This window comes from Glandiceps talaboti, chromosome 13 (assembly GCF_964340395.1).
Source record: "Glandiceps talaboti chromosome 13, keGlaTala1.1, whole genome shotgun sequence".
Taxonomy (NCBI): domain Eukaryota; kingdom Metazoa; phylum Hemichordata; class Enteropneusta; family Spengelidae; genus Glandiceps; species Glandiceps talaboti.
In genome coordinates, this window is record NC_135561.1 from 3,108,350 (window position 1) to 3,133,615 (window position 25,266).

At 33.9% G+C, this 25,266-nt stretch overlaps 2 protein-coding genes across 2 annotated transcripts in view; both read left to right on the forward strand.

The window, feature by feature from the left end:
* The window catches only part of LOC144444507 (glycine receptor subunit alpha-4-like), a 67,078-nt gene that overhangs the window by 36,895 nt on the left and 4,917 nt on the right, over nucleotides 1–25,266 (forward strand). The window contains exons 4-6 of the mRNA XM_078133943.1: nucleotides 4,992–5,059; nucleotides 23,052–23,269; nucleotides 24,897–24,979. Of these exons, the coding sequence (XP_077990069.1) occupies nucleotides 4,992–5,059; nucleotides 23,052–23,269; nucleotides 24,897–24,979 (369 nt within the window). The remainder of the gene's footprint in view (nucleotides 1–4,991; nucleotides 5,060–23,051; nucleotides 23,270–24,896; nucleotides 24,980–25,266) is intronic.
* LOC144444508 (small ribosomal subunit protein eS8-like) overlaps nucleotides 3,906–25,266 on the forward strand; it is a 141,621-nt gene continuing 120,260 nt past the window's right edge. The window contains exon 1 of the mRNA XM_078133944.1: nucleotides 3,906–3,909. Within this exon, the coding sequence (XP_077990070.1) occupies nucleotides 3,907–3,909 (3 nt within the window). The 5' untranslated portion in view covers nucleotide 3,906. The remainder of the gene's footprint in view (nucleotides 3,910–25,266) is intronic.

The following is a 25,266-nucleotide window of genomic DNA, read 5'->3' on the forward strand; positions in this document are numbered from 1 at the left end:
TTATGAAGGATAATTATCTATTGCGATATTTCTGTAACAACTATTTAAGTTCAGTAAGCAACAAAATCTAATACCGTCCAAACCCATTATCGGTGGATAATCGGAGGCAGCCGGATCATCACAAACACAGAAACAGAGTATCACAATCACAGGCTGTTACATATGTTTAACAATGCTATTTTACCATCCTGAAAACAGGTTGCAGGAATTTCCCTTGACATTACGTTGTGTAAGAAAAGAACTGAGCATGTGTCAAATACAATATGTTACAGTAAATTTATGTCAAATTCATTGCATCGACACCCCGCCCCCCCCCCTCCCCCATACTTCCAGTTGACATATTTCAACCCAGAATTATGTGTTCAGGAAATTCATAATTTTTGGTTCCTTTGGGACCAAACTTGTAATTAAGATAAACTGCCTAAAGAAATAACCTTCTATCAAAGAGAAGTCATAACCTTGTATTAATATAACTGTTACTATATAATGTTTGTCTTCATGTATTGATAACCTGCGCGTTTTGAACATTATAAAACCAGGCATATACATTGTCTAGTCATCGAACAGTTACTTCGTCCGTTGAAAAAAAAACAATCTATAAATTTTAGATCTCAATTAAAATGAAATTATGAGTTAGTTTGCTATCGGGGCAATGTCATCACACAGCGCATGTGTAAAGAACTAAGATAAGTCTGTTTAGAACCATTACAGTGTTTGATTTGATTGATTTGAAAGAAATCATCTTTGTATCATGCTGTATTAACTTATGTACATATGATGTAGAATGTCTGGCATTTGCAACCTGAGACAGCAACCAACCACCTTAATTTTGTTTGTGTACTAAACATAAATACCTGCTGACAAATATAATTGACCCAGTTATCGGTTATTCACATTTACATGATTATAGATAGTTATCGTATTATTTACACAATATGTACGACAAGATAATGACTCGATTTAATTCAACATGCAATGAGGTTTGATTGAATTTTCTGAACTCGACGTTACAACTCTCATTATGTAAGCTCTTATTTACAGGTTCCCTTCGTTTGGAATACATGTGATTTAATATTCGACAGGGCGTGTGTCTTTACTGTGATATATCGTGGACATGTTAGCTGTATTATGTTTATAAAGCGCATTTTTATGTTCCATGTAATAGCATAATACAATAATTATTTAAGCTTATTTATGTAAAGCCTGAGGGTGTAATATTTAAAGTTGATCTTTTCAAGCTGTTATGTGAAAAACAACTTATATCGACATCATGCATTGAAATACCGTAAAAAAATCGACAAACATTCAGCCTAGTGACGGCTGTCTGACACCTTTTTGGAAGTGCAAAAATATCTAATATCAAAAAAGTGTATATATCCAAGTTTAATCTGAATTGTATCGAAGAGAAAAAATAATAAGCGTGCTTCAATCATGATGATGCAGACACATATCGAGATGAATATACTAGTATGTGTTAGGTATAGTTCATACATTTATTCTAATCTGCCGTCGCACCCGAGGGCGGTACCAGTAGTCAGCTCTGGTAGGGGTATGCGGACAATACTGCTCACACCAGACCCCATTTTAGACCATTTGTTAACGTAAATTCAATACCCTATTTTAGAACATTCAGTTCTTGAAAAGACCTCACGTTTTAGACCAACATACATTTGAAGTGTTCTACATTAAGGAAACAGAGGAATGGAGAAATGTATTTTGCACTCTTGTATTATTCCCACAACAGACATTTTAGGCTCAATTAATGGCACAGTTGTGATATGGTAAAGGATTTTAGACTAAGCAGAACCAAAAGTAATGTACAGAGGGCCCCTTTTTAGGCTCGAGAGCTAGACAACACACCCCAAAGGGAGGCACGTATACTTATAGTTAAAAAGGGAAATACCCCCACCCTTCCCGGACCGCCGCATGTCGTGATGCCATATCACATATATGGCACCAAATGTATATGTTGTGTTACTATAATATATCTAAATATTGATTAAACAGAGAAGAATACAAGCCCGTTTTCACTTTCCGATGGTCATGCTCAGAGTGTGACATTATTTTAGAATTCCTCACCTAATACATGATGAACAGCGTGTCACCATTTAACTCTACCCTTTTACAATCAAACTGTTATTATGGTAGTAAACTAAGCAAGGAGAGTTATGCCAGGATATTAAAAATGTATGTCTTTTTAATTGAATACTTTACTTGAGTATTTATGAGACGTCTTCGTACTTTACCGATAATAAAGTATGTTAACATATTGACACAGCAGTTTTTTATTAAATTTATAGCGATTTAGTAACAACATGACAAAATGACCATACATTTAGACTACTCTTCGCGCTTTCGCATCACGCAGCTGACACATTTTAAAGTGCAATTTATTTGACATTGTAATATCGTCTAAACTATATAGCATATGATGATGCAGACATATATTGAGGTGAATATACTAGTATGTGTTAGGTAAAGTTCATATTTTATCTCAATCTGCCATAGCATTAATGCTCACCCATCAATCAAACATAGAGAAGTCGTCCATTTAAAAGGACATATTTTGCCGTTGTACGAGATAACGGTGACATCCTTTTTTAATTTAATTTAAGGTTTTCAACTGACCTGATATATAATTACTGCGATCTAGTCATTTGAACACACCTTATTAGTAAACATATGATAGGCCCAGCCGAATTCTCATTAAAACATGACATTGGAGGCTTTGTTAAAACACCATTCTATGCTAACACAATGATTAAAAGTTATTTAATTATTTATGTACAACTAAACGTGTCAGTTAGTCTGTTGAACAACAAGGTCACCTAGAGTTGAAATGTCTAGTCAACCATTATTCCGATGTCTAAGTGTGAAATACTCTTATATTTGATGGATTGTTGCTTAGATTGATTGATTAAGCGATTGGTTGGCGACAGATGGTATGTATGTATGTATGTATGTATGTATGTATGTATGTATGTATGTATGTATGTATGCATGCATGCATGCATGCCATGCATGCATGTATGTATGTATGTATGTATGTATGTATGTATGTATGTATGTATGTATAGTATGTATGTATGTATGTATAGTATGTGTGTATGTATGTATGTATGTATGTATGTATGTATGTATGTATTGTGGCATTGTACATGTAACAAATAAGAGGTCAACGTGATATTTACTACTAGTCACTGTCTCATGTCGACCTCTAATGTTAACGTAAATTCTCCACACAGGTCCTATTCTCTCTACAAACTCTTTAAAATTTTACATCATAGTACATACAAGGCCTAGCTGGCTCTATCAGCTTCCTCTCTTCTAAAGTGAATTGACACTTTATTTCAATGTTAACTTCTTATAAATATAAATTATACAATACTCAAATGATTGGACGATAAAATAAACTGAAGAGTGTCTGTGCCTTAATTCAATACAAATAATATTGACAAATATGAAACAATGTGAACGAGCATTTATCCTACCAGCTGCCTGCAATTAGTCATTATTTGATAATCTATTAATGACTCTTGGTGTTGTCCGAGAAGAACACTATTCGCGAAATGCAAAGTATCAATTCAGGACATCTATGAGATCACAGTAACCTCGCGTCACATATCAGAACATTGTTCAAATCTAAATCACCTGACATAAAATTGTGGACAGTTACGAATATAACAAAGTTGTGTTCTCTCATCCGTAAAAGTGTGTGTATACGTATGTATGTATGTATGTATGTATGATTTTGAGTTTATTTCTATACACGTGTGTATGTCTTTATATCTATATTTATGTAGTGAAAAGGTATTCTGATGGCAATCCAAGTAGGCATGAGTATTTGCTTTAAAGAAATATTTTTTGTCTTTATAAACCTAATGGTGGAAATGGTATGATGCCATCATGTATTTCAGACTTACTTTTACAATCATTCGCATGACAGTATTAGATCAATAATGTCGCTATATTTGTCATTGCTACCATAGCAACACATGGTAACTCTAGGCAACGAAAGCTAATGCATAATTCAACATTTCCTATTGCGAGAAACATCTTTCCCTCTCCTAATGATATACATGGTTTTGGTAGGAAGTGGTGATAAGTTATGATTTAAATTCGATAAGCAGCTTGTCAATTAGAAATTTTAGAAATAAAATATGGAGATTCAAAAATTGTTCCTACCTACACAATACATAAATTGATTCCAAAGTAAACCGCAAAGGGGTGAACGAAAATGTATTATCTTTGTGACTGCAGGCTGATAAGGAGTCACGAATGTTATATCTTACAGACTACGTTGAAATAGCAATTACAATAAACAGAGATGGATGGGAATTATATTGTCATAATACTTGTACATATCTTTTGCAATTAAAGAAAGATCACGAGTTGGTATTAGCTTGCATTGGAATATTACAAATTTTTATTGAATCTAATATCTTTATTGCAAATTTCCAGAAACCTTTCTAGAATTCTGCAATGAATAACTCCAGTTTGACATTTTTCATTGCGGAGAACGTAATTCACTGGTGATGAAACTCGTAGTACTTACTTACTCTTAGTCAGTACTTTGTAATAAAGACAATGTTATTTTTTTCAAATCCTTCATTCTTGTTTCTTAACTTCTTTCTGTTGCTATAGATATACATGTTTTTCTTGTTTGTTTGTTTGTTTGTTTGTTTGTTTGTTTGTTTGTTTGTTTGTTTGTTTGTGTGTTGTTTATTTGTTTTTGTTTGGGTTGTTTGTGTTGTTAATGTGTTCGTTTCGTCATATTCAAGGAATAAAAGATCACCACAGTCGGTTCCGCTGGTAATAAATTATTACTTAGCCCTCATCCCGGTTGAAATAGGAGGACATTAATTCCAACAATGCCATCAATTATGAAGTAGGTCATCAAAATACTTTCCATAGAGTAGGGAAATAAAACTTAGCCCCCGATAATGCTCTCCTTCAGTTGATCTCATGATTTCTGTTTCCTTTCATTGAAGGTGAAGCAGTATTAGTCAAGGTCGGTTTACACATTAGAAGCTTCGATTCTATCTCGGAGGCGACCATGGTAAGTGTAAAGTCTTTCCGTTTTCTTTGAAATAACTAAGTAATTAGGTTATGAAGTGAAGCTCATCGACACCGAGTGTTGAAGAATGAGTATGCAGACCCTATCAAGGAGGATATTTTGGTTTACGACCTGTGTGATATAACTTAGATTGAAACTATCAATTTCCTGTTCGGCGTCTGATCGTCTATGTGCCATTTCTTGTGTTCATTATTGTTATACTTACAGGTCCTTAGAATGTCTGTAAATACAGTGACAGTGTTGATAACAACCACATACCTTTACACTCCACGTAGCTTTATTCTTCTGAAACGTTCAAACCCTAACTGACCCTGAAAGAACACAACAAATCCCATACTTGCAATATTCAATGAATTAAAACCTATGTCACCCGTTTTGTGTTACTGAAAGACCACTTTCTGGTCTATCTTTATATCAATTGTGATCAATTTTACATCATAATCTTGAGTTTTGATTATCATTTTGCAAACTTACACTTTACAAGTGAAAGTACTGCAAAACAATCCACGTTTTTCGAAGTGTTGGATTTTCATCAGCAAAATATCAAAAAGTGTATGAAATCTAGTCTATGTACCTTTTCAGACCAATGCTAGTACCTAAGTGACAACTTACAGTAGAAGGAACATTGTACATTTCTCGTCCCATAATTTACATTCATGATACATTTCATGCACAAACACGAGTGGTGTATTCATGACGTTTGTAATTGTATAACCTTTTTAAATTTGTTTGCTTGTCTCTCTGATTTATATAAAAGGATATGTCACATGATGTGAACTAGCCAGCAATGCACTATATTTGTTTGCATATATAATGTTTAGGTTTTTCATTGCAACTGTCTAATATCACCAGCCTTCTTTAAAACTGACAGTTTAGAATTTAGATACGGTTAATTAGGGAACAAGTGAAAATACGGCAAAGTAACGTTATTAATTTTTTGTTAATATTTATATTGTGTATAATTTATTAGATATCTGACGTACAAATTTAATTACTTCCCTAATGACATTACAACTTGTATGTACCTTGAACGGACTGAGCAGTATAAACACATCAAACCTAGTGTATCATATAAGCATTTCATTAGGTAATTGTCTGAAAACGTTGTAATGTTTTCTTTGTGTTAATTTTTCAAATAACGACAACTATTTTGCCAAGACGATGTGTGTGATAGCGTGCAGCTAAGGATCGTTCTCAATATAAAACTATATTATAAAACAATTCAAATATTTCAATAACCTTGTAACATTTGTTGTCAGTGTCAAACTGTCTAGTTTGCCATGCTATAACGTTATGAAAATATAAATAGACACAATTCACGGTAACTGAAATAGAATAATACTGCCTAGGCGCATCATAAAAATAACGGGAAAAAAATCGATTTCATGGTCGACACCATAAAGCTTTTGCAGGTACTGAGAATATGATATGGTACTCACAGGTCATATATCATTTTGTTCCCATTAGTAAGATGTGCTGTGTATGTACCAAGGGTAGAACGACGTCTGCTAATTCTATATTTGAGAGTGCGTAGACCACACGATGAAACTACTTATTCTATATAATACGTGGGTGTGTCAAACTACGTTCAAAAAACCTCTGTCTATCTTTCTATATATTTTGCCTATACATCTCACACCGTACCGTATGACAAATGAAACGACTTCAACTGTCGTAACCTGCTTTAGTAGTACTAGAGTCCTTGAGTATTGTTGCTGTTTATGTGGTGAGGTATGTATGTATGTATGTATGTATGTATGTATGTATGTGTGTGTGTGTATGTATGTATGTATGTATGTATGTATGTATGTGTGTGTATGTATGTATGTATGTATGTATGTGTGTATGTATATCAAGGTGATGCATTCGTGTAGACTGGAAGACGCATACATAGCTATTCATGCTCAACTTCACAGTTGCAATTACCCCTTAGAAAACTACTTCAGTCACAGTATGCAATCAATCGTATTGTTTGTAATTTCACTGTAAGCTATTTCCACTTGGCGTGTAGAATGCTGACATTAAGCACTTGTCATTACCATTCACGCATGATGTGGCATCGAAACAAAAATCAATTCTAAATGGAGACATTACTCACAAATGCTGATATGGTGAACACGTTTTTATCTAAACCTGCCTTTTAACGTTCAATCGTGATTTTACTCAAACGGAAAACACTTACCATACCTTGACCTGTTTTTAAAACCAGAGCGAATGTCTTCCCTTGGTTGACCGTCAAAGGTTTTAAAAAATAATAATTTAGACATGAATCTGTGATATCACAATTTTAAATTTTAAATGTTCAATATTTCCTCCATCTGTAAATCAGAAACATGAATACATTATATATGTCTTCGCAGTTATCAAAACCGTTTCAACAAAAAGAAAACCAATATGTTTCGGAGACTTGGAATTTATCCTCTCCTTTAGGGTTTTTCATTTCTGTGGCACGCTATGGATTCATATTTTAACATTCAGCTGCTGTTGCTACAAGCAACTATAAACTTACTCCATTTCGATGGAGGTGATTAATTCTTTAACATCACAGAACGTAAAATCCTGTGAAAAGCTGTTTAAAGTCTTAACTCTTTGTAAAGCAGCATCTCGGGTAACACCTTCCAACTGTTAAACAAAATTAGATACTTGCCTGAAATTATACCAACTGTTGCAAATTTTATGTAAGCCCTGGCACATACAGATATAATACAATCAAATCCAATAATCATATGTCTGTCATTTTAATCTGACACTTTGACATGTTCACAATAATATGCTATATACTGTATACACTTACATTCTTATTATATGACAGGTGTGCACTAAGCTACATGCACAACTAATCTGTCCAATCCGATTTATACACGACAGTGCAAACTTTGCATGTAGCATAGTGTAGAGTTTCAAAAAATACAGAATTGAAAATAAAGATTAAAATAGTTTCAAAAGCCCAAATATTGTATTTCGTCAGAATTTGAAAATGCGTTTACAGGGAGTTGGACTGGATCAGTTGCTAGTCAACCGCTTTTAATCCCATTTTCCTGGTAACATATAATCATGTATCATATACGTACACAGTGTCTCATATATTTTATATTTTTGGGAATTAATGATTATATCATGAAAATGTTAACGTGCTTTGCGCACCCCACATGAAAGAAATAACAAGTGATATCCCATTTATTCCACTTAATATCCCTGCGTGGCATAGAAGTAAGTTATTTGATTTCTTGCTGCCCTGGACTTGAAATACACTGTGGTAATAGTAAAAGCTTTAATACACTATTAAAACACTGAACATCATTAAACAGAGAGATCTCGTAATATGTTTGACAATTATTAGTCACTGCGATGCTGATAAATCTCCGTGAATACATAACAGAGTGTCACTATTATTGCTGTTTTTCAAGGTAAAAAATTATGAGCCAATAAATCGATTGAAAAATGGGTCTCGTTGCACAATGTCAACATGTCAGTTAGGATTTATTGTCGACATACATATAAACATGATATCTTTACATTCTGTCTGCAATTAAAGGTTCGACGTTCTATCGAAGTAAAGGCAGCGTTTAATTTGTCATAATATGTGTGTATCCATCACTGGTGTACACTTTGTAGTAGTATTTAAGTCTTCCCGCCCTCATATTCATACCATAACAGTGACAATGGTGGTGCAGATATTTCAAGTCATGACATTCATGGAATTTACAAATTAATATCGTTCTAACATGTTTAAAACGTCGAATGTGAAATACCAGCATAACCTTTATAAGAAGGATTTTCTGTTTTACATACACAGGTAGTAACAGCTTTCTCGTGTAGACACATTTACCATGATAATATCAAATGACATATATCAAATCTTTATGCTGGGTGTGCAAGCTTTCGATGTCTCAAACCAGAACCTACATGTATTTAATGGGTGTTGTTAATGGTGTGTAGCTGTAGTATGTAAGTAGGTAGGTCGGAGGTAGGCTGTTTATGTGTTTCGGTAGGTAGGTAGGTAGGTAGGTAGGTAGGTAGGTAGGTACAGAAATATTCACGTAAATGAGAACTGGCCGGAGAGTCTCAAAAAAGTGTTTCCAAACGTTCTGACTAGACTTCGCCCTTTTAATATAGCACATCATCAGGACATACCCACTCACACATGCCATGCATGTACGGACGCACGCAAGCACGTAGATAGACAGACAGACAGACAGACAGACAGACAGACAGACAGACAGACAAGTAGATGTGTGTGTGTGTGTGTTTGCGCGCGTGCGCGCGTGCATGTGGGGTTGGTCGGATGGATGGATGGATGAATGGGTGGATGGATGGTAAACAGACATAGTGTTCATGTGAATACATTGTTTGTCTGTATCAATACAATGAATAACTGGATTGATTGATAACGCTTCATACATTTGCGAACAGATGTAAAAAATAACTATATTCGCTGTACCTGTGTAAATGTTAACTAAGATATTTTTAACGTTGTCTGTTAGCTATTAGTTTCCTTCTGTGTCGAATTTCGTCCATGTTTTGACAGAAGGAGACTTTTCTCTGTTACAGTGTGGTGTTACTGATATACTGCCTCCCCTGACTGATTACAATGTAGGCTGTGATATGTCGTATAGTTATTATTGTGGATATCAATTTTAATCTATAACAATGTTGACATTGTAGTTAGTTCATTTAGATCAATCACATTTACATTTACATATTCCATTGGTATACATCGCCTTTCACGCCCCTTTATCTTGTCCTTATTAAAAATACAAAATCTAATTTGATATCAATAGAAACGTAAACGTAATAGCAATAGACTGGTAACGTCATTGTCTGGACTTTATTTCCAAAATCATGTTAGGGAATTATAATGAACCACTTTTACTACACTCACTGTTGCAGGTAGTTTGCTGTCATTGTTTGAGAAATTTGCATACATTAGTGCTTCGTCTATCTTTTTTTATTTTAAGAACAGTTGATGCAGGACGGTTGCTAGCTATGAGTAGACAGACAGAACTCTTTACATATAAAGAATATTTATGATGGTATTCCTTTCAGAAAGATGACAACCTAATCTGTACAAAGCAAATTCAATCCACACTTTTGACAATTGTGGTATTGGCTTACTGGCAGTAAGACTGTTAGGTATGTCAATCACATGTTATATACAGCCTTATCAATAGGTTCCTAAGATGGCAATGACAAATTCAACGAATAACGAATAGTAATACCCGAAGCATCCTCCACAGCGTCATAGCTGCCCGGAAAGTAGAACCATTACTGCCGTGGTGAGTGGTGAACATGATTCTTTCCACCGCGTTTGGTGCTTCTTGGGAAATAACCAAGTAATACTGTAACTGTTTTATATCATTCTTTCCTACTTTTTAATATCTTTCATTTATTTAACTTTGATTTAACACAATTTACTATTGAACCACAAGTTTCTTAAATTTCTCTAGGTACATTTTATATTCATAGTTGCAGTGTAGTAGTACTCACCACATTTATATTCTCGTTTCAAATTTTACATTACAAGTCATTAAAATTTTCTTTGTATTTCGGTATCCATTTAATTACATATGTATCACACTGTGCAATATACAAATGTGTATATTGTCTGTGTATTTACAATTTCAAAACAAGATGGCAGCTCAACTGTAGTCAATTTTAAACAGTATTTGAAGAATGTACAATAATAAGCAAATATACCTAGACGTGTCTGTGATGTTCAACAGTATTCTCAGACCTTTCTATGTAAATTGTAAACAATTACAATTTTACTTTGTGACAGTGCCTACTTTAAACAATAACAGGAAGGAGAAACTATTAATTTAGAAACCTTTGAAATGTGAAATATGCATATTTGCATTCTATTAACTATCCATATGTCACATCAGATGATGTATAGGGTCAAATATCCTACCTATTATATTGCATACCTATTATAGTGTTTTTACTACTTGGTTTTTACTATGTATTTACAATCATTGTGTGTGTCTGGTTTATTTGTCAATCAAAGTTGTAAGCATACGTTCAACACCTCGTACATACTAATACTGTACCGCTACTTTTTCAGCGAGTACAAATAAAGTGATAGTTACATTTTTATGATTGCAACAGAATTGTCTTCATACAATGCACGAGCTAGGTTTAACAAAAAATATGGATTATATACTCTGCTCATTCTACGTCACCGGTTCTGTTGTGGTCGGAATATTAGTCAAAACGTTCAAAATTACCACTACTTTCCCCGATTTTCCTTTGATACTACTGGCGCTGGTATAATTATGTTATACTTTGATATTTTCCTTCATTGAGCCGGAAAATATTCGTGACCTAAAGGTTGTCACTACGAGTCAGACCCCATATGTCACGTAGTTTCCTTGGCTGAATGAAGAAATATATTGGGGAATAACATCTTATTATCTCATACTAGGTGTTTCTAATGACTCAGTATAATATACTGCGTGCTAAAACACTTCTTTCATTTTAAATCCAGGAATTCAATAAAAGATAAGATCATATTTGTACTTGGTTTAAACCTAAAATGTCATGATCTTGTGTATCCTCTGATCCCTGAGACGTGTGAAAAAATGTACAATGGCAATTAGCATATGTCAAGTCTATACTTGATATTACAATTGTAAAGCACTTTATATTGGGAAGGAGCTTTTGACACATACATTGTATCATTATTCATAACACTGAACCCATGAGGGGTGGCCCTGACTGGACTTCGTGGCAGTTACTGAGTATTTATATACTTAAAGAACTATCCAGTATAAAAACAGATTATTTATTCATTTAGTATTATTTTATTTTCGCTTTTTGCTTAGCTTCCAATTTTACTATATTAAGATAGATGAATGTATCGCTGTTGATTTATTTCTCTTCAGTTGGTTTTTTTTTGTTCAAGTCAATCACATTTACCAATTACTGTTTTTCTTTATTTACAAGATTACATTCAATTTTTTAAGATAATCTTACAAATTATAAAAGTAAAACAAATACTTAGATCATGCAAATTTTCTGCTTGATAAAGCCTATGATTTGATAGGTTCGAATATAAACTTTATCAAGTTATGAAAAAAACTAATAATTCATAAAGCGATCTTTAACATAATACTGTCGTAAGGTCTAAACACATTGTGTGGTTCCGATAGCGTTCAACTTAGAATAGGAGGGGTAAGTAGGTTTTTTATTTTATTTTGATTTATATATTGTTTCAGGTTATGTTTTCCGTTGTTTTCCATATGGTTTTTGTGTAAATGGTTGCTTCCCAGCAGATGTACAGCCATTACAGGTTGGAAAAAATAGTTTCATATTGTCTTTTTAAGTTTATGTCAGTCTCCGCAACCACTAGTTCTTGCTACACTTCGCGATTTTATCATTTTTTTCTCGAATACGTAAAACAATGTTTAGTGTCAGCAGTGGAAAAGTACAATTTTTCTAAGGAAAAATACATTACGTTTTATATAGGGTAAATGTAATGCTTAGATGCAGCGCAAATGCTAACGAATTTTAAAGAAGGTGAGAAAATGCTTAGACTCAAACTGTGATGAAGTAATTATATTATGACTTGAATGACTTTTGATGAGACGGTGATTTAGATAACACTGCCATAAACGAACATAAACATACAGGTGACATGGCACGTAAATTCAAGGCTACATTTAACGAGGTAATAATTCAAGTGCATCTAAGTAGAATAGGTAATCTGTTAGGAATACTATCAACACCTGATGACAATGTATGTATAATAATTGTTCCTATGTGTAGAAGGATTTACTTTTTTTCACAAAGTAACAGATATTTCTGATGTATTTCTATTTACATGATATGTAGTATTAGGTAGCAATTATAAAACATTTCTTATGTGTTGACAATAACGTTGTTGTTTCATATGACGTATTTGATATGACATACGTAGGTTTCATACATATACTACGTTGCTATTAGTCATGTATATTTAGACAGGTATCACTATAGATATACGGTTAAGTTTAACACATTTCTCTATGTTCACTTCAGGTATATCCCTTTACAGTGCATATTGTAGTTTAGCGAGAGATTGCACGAGGATCCCCTCTTGAGATTACCATTATGATCACTATCACAAACCCTATGAGCCTTAACAAGTGATAAAAGTTGTAAGTCGTGTCCGTAGCAGTTTCGGCTGATTACACTTATCTGTCATTTTATAGTAGTAGAGGCAGCACACTTTTCCTTGGCCTAAATACCTACATTTTTACAAAAGTAAAAATATATACAGCAAAATGTTGTATTGTAATATTTTGTATTATATACACATATATATATATATATATATATATATATATATATATATATATATATATATATATATATATATATATATATATATATATATATATATAGACACACACACACACACACACACACACACTCAGTATATGTAAAATGTCTAGGCTGGAGTAAACAAGGTTCAATACATATATATGTAGAGGGGTGTAAATAACACAGTATCGTGATGATCGCAACGATCTTGCTTGCTATTGCTATATTATATATATATATATATATATATATATATATATATATATATATATATATATATATATATATATATATATATATATATATATATATATATATGTGTGTGTGTGTGTGTGTGTGTGTGTGTGTGTGTGTGTGTGTGTATACACCTATGTAGTTTACTTGTATTAAATTAATATAATCTTAATTTTAAATTTCTATTGATTATTACATTTTAATATGATAAATAACCATAAACGACTATCCACAATGCAGTCCGTTAACTTTCCTTTGGGCATGATGGATTCCACGTAGAAACTATTTAGTCTTTCTTTCAGATATCCCTCTCTGGAACAAAATGAATATGCAGACCGGCTATGTTGTTCGTCGAAGGGGATTACGATATCAACTGATATTTTCAATGATAATTAATTTAAATCATTAGTGTCCATTCACAACAGATGTGGATTGGTATTAAATACATTATGATTCTATTTTGAACTAAGACAATAGACAGGTTACATGGATAACGTATATATGTTTGCAACTGTCTTTTATACTTGCATATGTTACTAAGTCTCTTTGACAGAGTAGAGTGTCTACTGTAAAGGATATAACAATGTCATCCAGCAATCCGTCCTCAATTTTGTCATCATCTTTTCCCTTCCTAATTTTACACATTATTGTGTTTCATTTTGCTTTGGATAACTTTACTTTGCACTGTGTGAGTTGTGTTTTTTGTGTTGTGTCCGTTGAGTCGAGCTGCACTGTGTTGTGTTGTGTTGTGTTGTGTTGTGTTCTGCTGTGCTGTGCTGCGTTGCTTACGTCGCGCTGTGTTGCGTTGCGTTGCATTGTGTTGTGTTGTGTTGTGTTGTGTTGTGTTGTGTTGTGGTGTGGTGTGGTGTGGTGTGTTGTGTTGTGTTGTGTTGTGTTGTGTTGTGTTGTGTTGTGTTGTTCAAGGATGTGAATTTGTTGTTCTTGTCACATCTTTTTATATACACTAAACCCATTGTATGTGATCAACTGGCACTTTTCTCATTTATACGGGACTTCACTATCTAATCACGTTGCTATGCTCTGTATATGCAACCGTTATGGGTGATTGATTTTTCCTCCTTACAGATTTCTTCCTAAACTTGGATTACTAGATGCTACTAAATATCGTCGACGTCATGGATCACATTATACCCACCTATGCTGCGAGTCGTAATTGTCTCCAGTAATGGTGTGATCGTGTCTGGATCATAAATATTGTGTATTTGTTCAAACGTCGCCTCTTATTTCATCATCATGCACATTTCTACTTTCCTACTCACATAATTGTAATCAACTGTTAGAATTTTCCAAATCACAAATCACCATGTCTGTAATATACAGCATTATCGTTCTACATTAACGAATTCGTAGTATAAACATTATTACAATATATTACTGTACTCAACAGAGTAATGTTACAATGTACTTGCAATCAAAGAAGTGGATAACCCATCATTTAAAATATGTTATTCCCTGTTATTAAGACGAACAAGTTTATGACAGAACCCCATGACGCGCAACTGCAAGTGTGGTGTACTAGTGATATTTGCAGGATTGCTTGCAGTGTGGTGTACTAGTGATATTTGCACAATTGCTTGTAGTATCTTCTGTGGCCGTACTTCAACGAGCGTAGTGAGTGAAAGTGTTGCAACCATGAGTGCGAATACCCCTGAATACCCACACTTAAACTCGCGCGTCATGGGGTTATGTTATTATTAGATATGCTTATCCGAAAAGGCAAATTTCCTCAAAAAAGACGCTTTGCGATCACGCTCTTTCGTGTTCCACGAACTATTTCGACGTCATTTGCATATCATTTGCATATTTTCGGTATTGCACTACAATGCAAATACCACTAGTGTGCGCGCACAGGTGCAAGCAATCTATGATACATCTGTAATAAAAGCTGTTATTATATGTTTGCTTCTTTTCATTTTGGTCAACAATCAGGCACCAGATTATATATTATTGATGGAACTCTCTAGTAAGTGTAGAAACGTTATATAAAATAACATTGGATTGCATTTAAAACCTTGGTTATATTATAGCATAGTAGGACATGTTGGACGCATTTATAACGAGAAAGGTAGATTTGTACTAAAAATAACCTTTGCAGAGGTAATGTGTATATTTTATGTAGCAAGCAATAAAGCATAATTCTGTCAGTCTGATCGGCGACTTTGTTGCTTTATTACTAATTCTGCCCACAGCTAGCCTTGAGATCAAGTAGAACTGCATCTTTTGCCATATCTTGAGAACGAGCACATTTCCTGAAAGTAACCTAGGTAGTGTTTGGAGCATCGATAACAAATGTTGTAGTGTGGCTTACTTTAATATACCGAGATTCATACACATTTAATGAGGGAAGGTTTACGACCGATTTGGTTAAGTTAAGATCACATTCGGACAAATACCCTCTAGGTCTAACGACTTAACTTCTTAAGAGTTCGAAAGTCTTCCGTGTTTAACTATGAAGCACGTACTTTCCGATGTTGATTTATTTGTTTGTCCGTCTGTCTATATGGATGGATGTACACACTTAGTTCAACTCGACATATTGGTCTTTCGTTAGTAGCCTGAAAAAAATGACAATGAATGTTGTAAACCTATCAGTTTACACACCTGAATTATATAGATCACAGAGACCCTATTTTGAAAACACAAAATAGCTGGTTATCCGTTTGATTTCTGTCTTAGTAGCGAGCAATATTTTTCTTAGTAGTCATTGTAAGGTTTGTTATTTGTTTTTTGAATCACCATGGCTCCTGCACAATGGTTAATAAAAGTGAAGACGAAATTGGAAATGGTAATTCTAAATCATTTAATTTTAATAAGCAAGCATTCTAAATTGTCAAGTCCATATGTCACACAAGTGAACTCTGTATCATGCATACATTCATCAATGCACAATGAATTACAAAGGTTATTGATTTGTATCTCACAGTGCTACACTTTCGTTTGCGTTTGCTCTTTAACGATAGACGAGGACGTATACAGCTATATTGAACACGGAAAATCGAAATTCTATTTCGTTTTTCACACCTCTACGTTACCTATAGGCAGGCTTAAACAAATCCAACACATATTTGATAATCAAAGTTCAGTGAATTGATTTATTCGGTGTAGTTAAAAACAAAATCGATAATGCAGTATTTGATTTTGTACATGTAAAGTTCACACGTAAAATTATGTTTAAATAATACATTTGTACAAATAACAGACAGGCTTGGATGTAGACATTATTCTTGATTAGCAAATGTGTGTTTATGAGAGTATTCGTCGTTTTAAGCAGCTGAGTGACGATGACTTAATTTGATAATATACACATTATAAATGATTGATACACTCGCATGTCACATTGAGTTTGATCATAGGCCTCCATGCATGAGGTATGGTTTGATGTTTCCAATGTGGCCGTCTTAACAGTAATTAATGCATTGCACTTTCAGACCAGCAAAATATCAAACTAAATTTAGATCAATTTGAAGTTATGAAGTAATAACCGAGGTCGTTACCTCTCTTTTACCTATTTCACGCGTAAATGTTTCAAGCCCAATGAAAATATAGGCATTTGTTTATCCACATGGCACTGCAAGATATAATAGTTTTTACGGTACCGTTATGTCATTACTTGACATTTCTGTGCAAATAATATCAAGTGTTCGTATGCATGTTTTGATAGGTTTTTTGCCCATGGCAGCAGAATGGAATGGCATCAAATGCTGTGCACACATTTGGGACAAATGAAACTAGAGTAGTGTAATTGCGTTGACATAGGATTAGCTGATTAAACCTCTTGCGTGTCTGTTTCTATCTACTCAAATTGTTCACAATGACTAAGATGAGTGGTTGTATAGGCAAGACGTAATTACTGCAACTTTACGAATATGTATAAAGAGGGAATGAGTAGCTTGTATCGTTCATTTGAGAGTTTTGTAAGTATTACTATTATAATTTTATTAGTAGTATCTACATTTTGGACAGTCATTTCAGTGCATCATCTTGATATGCATTGCTTCCCACATACACAAACACTGATATCAATAATATAAGTACACTTTCTTGGTATTAGATCCCGCTTGTAAATAAATGGTGTTCTTCTGGTTACCCAATATTTTGTAGACTAAGTTTGCCCCTGCGGACCCTAAATATGCTGAGTTGTTGGGTTGATTTAGAGCAAATATATCTTGAAAGTGGCGTGTCAATCAGAAATCAAAATGATAACGGTTTAGGTGATGAAGCCATTTTATTGATGACGATTAGCCAAATTTCAATTTCCGCCATTGCAAATTCGAATTGTTTGTACTTGACTAGCCAATGGATGATTTCTCATCTCTCGAGTCAAAAACTAGTCGTTTAAAAATAATTCTAGTCCAACTACAGTTCCTATTTTAAATATCATAATTTTGAATCATTGTCATAATTTTATCTAATGTATCCTTTGTCATATACAGTAATCTGTAAATTTTGGTCTTTGTATTTTAGTTTTAGCCGAAGGTAGACTTACCTGATACAAATTTCATTGTATATATCTTTTCATACACGCAACAATAAAGTATTTCATGCTATGTCAGAATGTGCTATGGATTATATAACATGTCAACTATTTCCATATGTTCATTTGCTATTTCACAAAATACAATGAAAGCAAATTTAATATTCTAAATCTATTTTTATTCAAACCCAACCCCCTAACTTCTCGTCTACTTGGAATGTAAAATTCAACCAGTCTCCCTTTCTTGTAACCAATGACATTATTTTTACAATGCTGTATAAAGAAGATTTACTCTTGACTACATCGTATATTATCATTCAGTGATAGAACTAAACCTAAAGGCCGCAAGCTAGTCGCATAAATAATTTTGATTAATTACTGTTTTATGAAAATACTTGCATTTCTGTACTTGACAGTCGACATACGGCAGTCATTCATCATCTTTATCATAACATTTGGGCGTAATTTACGATAAAACAGTACACTGGAGAATTGTTTTCTATGAAGTCTTTGTCTAATATTAATTATCAGGAAAAGCAGCTACCAGTGCTTTTATTGATACATGTATTGCTTATTGCCCATGAAAGCCGTGTCGAAAAAATAACATTGACTGTTTATGGCCGCTTTAAAGCACAGTTCCTTCCCTTTTTATGACCTGTTAATGGTTACAAGGTCGAAGGTCATTGTGCATTTAGGACGATAGGAGTGTCATGATAATCTAGAACACACAATCTTTCGAAATGTCAATTTGGTGGTCGTATCATTCTCATCAATTCCTAGCCTTGCTGTTTTAACTTGACCATGACAGCCAGCAAATTTAGAAAGTAACGAGTCAAGTTTTTCCCTTATGGAATGATGTTGACCTTGTTATAGGTAATTTAGAATTTTAATTTGAAGCATCAAGTGCTTTTTGACAGGTGACACCTAAGAGTTGCGAATATGGCATAAAGGATAAATAGTAGCATATGTGACCAGATTAAGAAAATCTATGAATGTTCTGAAATGTCAGAGTGTGATAATAAAAAGAATAAATACTACATGTGTGAGACATAAAGTCATTTTATGGTGGTTATGGTAAAATAAATCATCATTTTTACGGATATTATTATAAATGAAGGAAGTAATTTAGATTCACAGTTGAAAAATAGAATATTCGATTTATATAACGATAAAGATCATAAGTGAACTGTGAATGTTTTTTTTTCGAACAGGTTAATCCTTTTCTTGTTCTAGAAACATTTGACCGTGTAACGTTATATTGACATTTTTGTATACGAGTAAGTGAACTTAAACATTCACATTCCCTAACATGAATGATTCATTAGAATTAATATTGATAAGAATGAGTCCAAGGTCTTAATTGTGTATCCCTTTAGAAGTAGTCCAAAGTCAAAATCGATCATTGTCAACTTTTTAAATAAATAACAATTTTTAACCTGAGTCATTTTCCGTTTTAATACGCTCACACAATTTTACTTCGTACGACTCAACTTTTTGGGAAGCTGGTTTGAGTTGTTTTCTCTCTCTGCCTGGTATTTACGTAACAGACAAATGGAACACTTATATTGAGCTCTGGCTTATTTGAAAATGTTTGGAATTATTTTTGCCATTTAAAAAATAAGAAACATTTTATTTTTGCCATTTAAAAAATAAGAAACATTTTTTTGACTCCGGTATACAAAGGTCAATGTGCATTGTATTGTTGACAGACAAGATATTGTTTCAAATTACATTTGTATTTCGTTGAGAAAATTCTGATAATTCAAAGATTGAAATCAATGTATTTCTGTATTACAATATTTAAGTTTGTAATCCTTTGGTTTAGTTATCAATTCTTTAAATGCTGTATTTATCTCAAATACTTATGTCGTGCTATGTTATGGATTGGGCAAGCTAAGGACTGTCTTCAGAAACTCTCATTTTCATTAGCGTTTTATGTAACAGTATACGAAATCTCTATTCAGTGATATTTTAGCTTTAGTGTTTTCGTAGTAGACGTGCACGTGATTTCTTATGACTCTATAATTTATTAATATCACATTGCTCCTTAGGGCTAAGTGTGATCATAGCTGCGAAAACCTGAGCATTAAACTTAAATCGCAAGTCATAAAATCTCCGGAAATGAAAAGTACAATGTCTGAACTCGACTAACCTAATTATGTGTATGCAATATTAAAGTAAATGTAATATCGCAAGAAACAGCGACTGTAAATGTCACAAACAAATAAATTTACTACTTTAAACAACATTATTGGGATTTCCATGCAAGACATGTTAGGTGAAGTTGAACTTAATGGCTCTCTTGAGTATCAAAATAGAGTATTCATTGCATGTGATGGTGTGAAAATCGTGTATTCCCCTCAAGTAATTTAAGTGTTATTGCAAGACAATGAGTGTCATCAGATTTCTGATGTCAGTGACATATTTCAAGTGAATTCGGTACGACAATATCTATTTCTCGACGTTAAAAGCATATTTGATATTTCAGAACAAACAATTGTGACTTACTTTTACTCATATATATGGCAGACACAGACGTGTTTCACGAACTATACATTTCAGACGCAAGTAACTCGTTATATCACGTTTTTGGGATCTGTGTTACTGAGAACACTAACAACTCGTTCTATGTAAGATAATCTAGTTAACCTTTACATTTAGTTCTCGCTAATACTCGATGCAATGATATTTCTGAATATTTGTTTTTCATCACACAAAAAGGAGACAACCTTTGATAAATTGTCTAGACGGGCGGATGGACAGACAGACAGACAGCCGGACGGACGGACAGACAGACAGACAGACAGACAGACAGACAGACAGACAGACAGACAGACAGTCGGACGGACGGACAGACAGACAGACAGACAGACGGACGGACAGACAGACAGACAGACAGGCGGACGGACAGACAGACAGACAGACAGACAGACAGACAGACAGACACGAAACGGCTTACCAAAAAAAAAGCGGAAGAAAGAAAGAATTACGAAAGAAAACATTCAGAAACAGAAATGTCAACAGACGTGCAAGCACCATCGGGCATTTAGACCCCTCAATAATCCGTTAAATATATCGATTACGTATTCCTACTGCTGTCAACCTATTTTCCGCAGTGGCCATTGTTTTGTTTGTTAATCTGATTAACCTACACTCTTTGTACAAATTACTAATACGTGTCAGGTACGTTTAGATTTCAATGTATATTTGTAAAGAAATCATCGCTGTCACTCACGAGAATGTCTTTTATTCTAATCCTTTCGAATTTCAGGACAATCGCCGCAAATTTAACGGTTAAATGAAGAACGTAAACACAATTTCTAATAAGGAGAAAATGCAGTTTATTTGCTATTAAGTCTTTATTAAATTACAGATATTTCAATATAGTGCCATTGACTGACAATGAAGGCAATAAAATGAAGTGATGTATACACTGCAGACTCAAGTCTATCTTTATTACATTAATTTTCTATTTAAATCTTACTAATAAATTTTAATTTTGAATCCTAATAATATTGGGTTGGTGTTATCTTTCACGTTTAAATGTTAATTGAAGTATGAAAGACACTGCATTGTCTTAAGTAATACTGCACCATTTTAGTCTGGGTTTCAAATCAAATACATAACCTCTCTATTTCCATTAAGGAAATGAGATCAGAACGTCTTAAAACTGTATTTATCTTCTACCTAGTAGGATTACCTTTTTACCAAGCAATTATCTCAAAATAGTAAATTGTACTTATCAATTACGGTGCTATGCAATGTTAGAGAAAAGTGGATAAATCGTAATTTTTTCACAAAGCATAACAGAGATGAATTCTTATTTTGAACATACGGTTATATCTATGATTTTCGAAACAAGAAGAAAAGAACTTAGGTTCAGATATAGTAAGAGTCTAGTAACTGTCTTCAATGTTTAGTCATCAGCGGATACAATTACAGTTATTAGATTAGTATCGATGTCCATCTTCGTCTACAATCACTACCCAGAATGCATTTACATAATTTCCTGGTGTTTTGGTTCCCAAAACAAAATCATGTTATATCATACAGAGTCCGATATAACATGTTTTAGTTGATAATAAAAAAGCAAATTAAATCGAGAAACTTTTAAATGTGAGAACACACACACACACACACACACACACACACACACACACATATATATATATATATATATATATATATATATATATATATATATATATATATATATATATATATATATATATATATATATATATATATATATATATATAAGCTACGATGGCTATGTCATTATGGAAACACCTTGTGGGGCAATATTAGTGGCACAGTTCTACTTTTAATGCAGGAATTTTATTGAGTTACAGTAGTAAATCTGACAACAGCTTGGCCATAAACATTTCAAGTTTGTGATTCGTTAGGCAATAAACATAGAGATTGACAGAATGATTACAAAGTATATTTTGAATGTGTGTATCGTGTTATATAGATCGATTTAAATCCTCACTAAGGGTGATTTATTGTGTATATATGTTCCAAGAAGTGACCAAAGATATGAGTTGCGGGGTATTACGTTGTAAAAGTCTCGCCATAACTCTACAATGTGACCATAAAGACCATAAAACAGATTTTGAAGAGGAGAACATTTCCTTCTTAACGGATCGTCAATCACGTGTCTTGACCTTTCTGTGTTATTTTACAGTCTGAACATTACGTCATCATTATCTGGATAGTCTCCACTATGTAGAGCAATGTTATAATTCTATACACAGCACATAGTCCACTGGGAAGAGGAGACGTCAATTTGACGATTTTACGGTACACAATTTCGAAACGTAAAAGCTTTTTTCACTGATTAATAAATAACATTGCTCATATAACATTTTGATGGCATAACTTTCTTGCAAGAATAGCTTATTTGTTAAACTCTGTTTCTTTTTGTTTTTCTCTCTCCAGGATTATGCAATTACGACCTACTTCCGGCAATATTGGAATGATCCGCGATTGCGATTCAATGCTTCAGGGTTCATGAACATGAATGGCGACTTCGGTCAAAATCTGTGGCTACCAGACCTGTATTTTGAGAATGCCAAAGCAACAGAAATGCATAAAACAACTAAGGATAATTCATTTCTTCGCATTTATCCCAACGGGGATGTTTCATTCAGTGTTAGGTAAGAATAGTTTGGCATAAATAGTAACTGGTACACTGAATCATGTGTGTTATTGTGTAGTCAAACAATGACAAACCCATATTACACTAACTGTGTCATGATGTAAGAATTTTCCCTTTTTGTTATAAAAATAAATGGCTCCTCCCCAAAATTTTACAATCATGGTTTTGACACGCATGTTTTCTCCCGTTATACTATATATATGAAAACAAAACATCAGACAATCTATTGCTATCTATGATTTGATATTTGCATCCTGCCATGACAGCGATTATTTCTATTTGTGTATGTAGTGTTATGTACTGCACACTATAACTCCTAAAAACGTCTGAAATTCCAGATTGTGAAAGTTGACCACAAGTGCATACTTTAGTTTCCTTAAGAGTTACTTTGCCACCCAACACCCATTTCAAATTGTTTTGGATAAATACAAACTTTCAGCTTGAAGCCCTGAAGTTCAGAGAATGTGGCAGTGAGGGTGGCGTGGAGTGGGTGGAGAAACTCCCATTCTTGTCATTGTTATCATATATGCACATGACCACACAGATAAAGTTCCATCCACATGATTAAATAATCCTCCAGGAATTAAACGACAGAGTAATTTATCATATCTACAATCGCAGATTTAAAAATAAATCAGAAGTGTCAGTTCTTATTGTTCACAAGGTGTAATTCCGTGTGTCTATGATTAGCATTCGTTTCAAAGTCTGCAGATAAAATTGGTTGACTACGTTGGGAACATGACTTGAGTCTCAAGACAGCTAGATACTGAGAATATGGATGTTATCCTTACACCTATCTTGACTACTTAATTCTTATCATAAATAACATCTTTAAGATGTTCACAAGTTTCTCCCAAATCTTGATGATTCTTGCAATCATAAATATTGATTCCATTAAATTTGAAATTACGACAAGGGTTTAGACGTCTCTGTTTTACTAAATCATACTATCCATAGCGTAGAGGTAGTGGGTACGTTATTTTGATTGTGTGGCATTCATCTAAGGTTATCCGATTATCAAATCTTTAAAGATATATGATGCCTAGTGGGAATTATCGTAATCACCAAGATAAATTATACTATTAAAGAAAACATGAGATATCGTATATTGCAATGAAATGTGGAGACGTCAGTTGCTGTTGTTGTTCTGTGCTACGAGTCGATAATAGCAATGTGCATATTGAAGTGTGATTGTTTTGGCATATGTACATAGAGACACAGGTAGACAGGTAGTAGGTTGACAGACAGCAGGTGGACAGAAGAAACACACACACACATACACACATACATACATACATACATACATACATACATACATACATACATACACACACACACACACACATACATACATACATACATACATACATACATACATACATACATACATACATACATACATACATACCATTTTGATTAAACTAAGCCTAATGGACCGAGTGATCATCATTTCCGCGAAGGGTGTCCTAATCAATTTGAAATGTAAGACTGGGTATATCAACAGTTATGTCATTGAATCACTTTGTTACATTACAACAGTGAAAATCTAATGCCCCTGGGTTAACTTTTCAGGTCGTAGTACGGATAGATAATTAATGATCTATCTCTGGTGTTTTTGTTTTCAGGCTTGGTCTCATCTTAACATGCAATATGCATCTGGAGAGGTTCCCAATGGATCAACAGAAGTGTAATGTTGAAGTGGAGACATGTTAGTACACATTTATTCTTGAATAAAAGATTACTCTGACAGACAGGCATGCAGGCAGACAGACAGACAGACAAACAGACAGACAGACAGACAGACAGACAGGCAGGCAGACAGACAGACAGACAGACAGACAGACAGACAGACAGACAGACAGACAGGCGGACAGACAGACAGACAGACAGACAGACAGACAGACAGACAGACAGACAGACAGACAGACAGACAGACAGACAGACAGACAGACAGACAGACAGACAGACAGACAGACAGACAGACAGACAGACAGA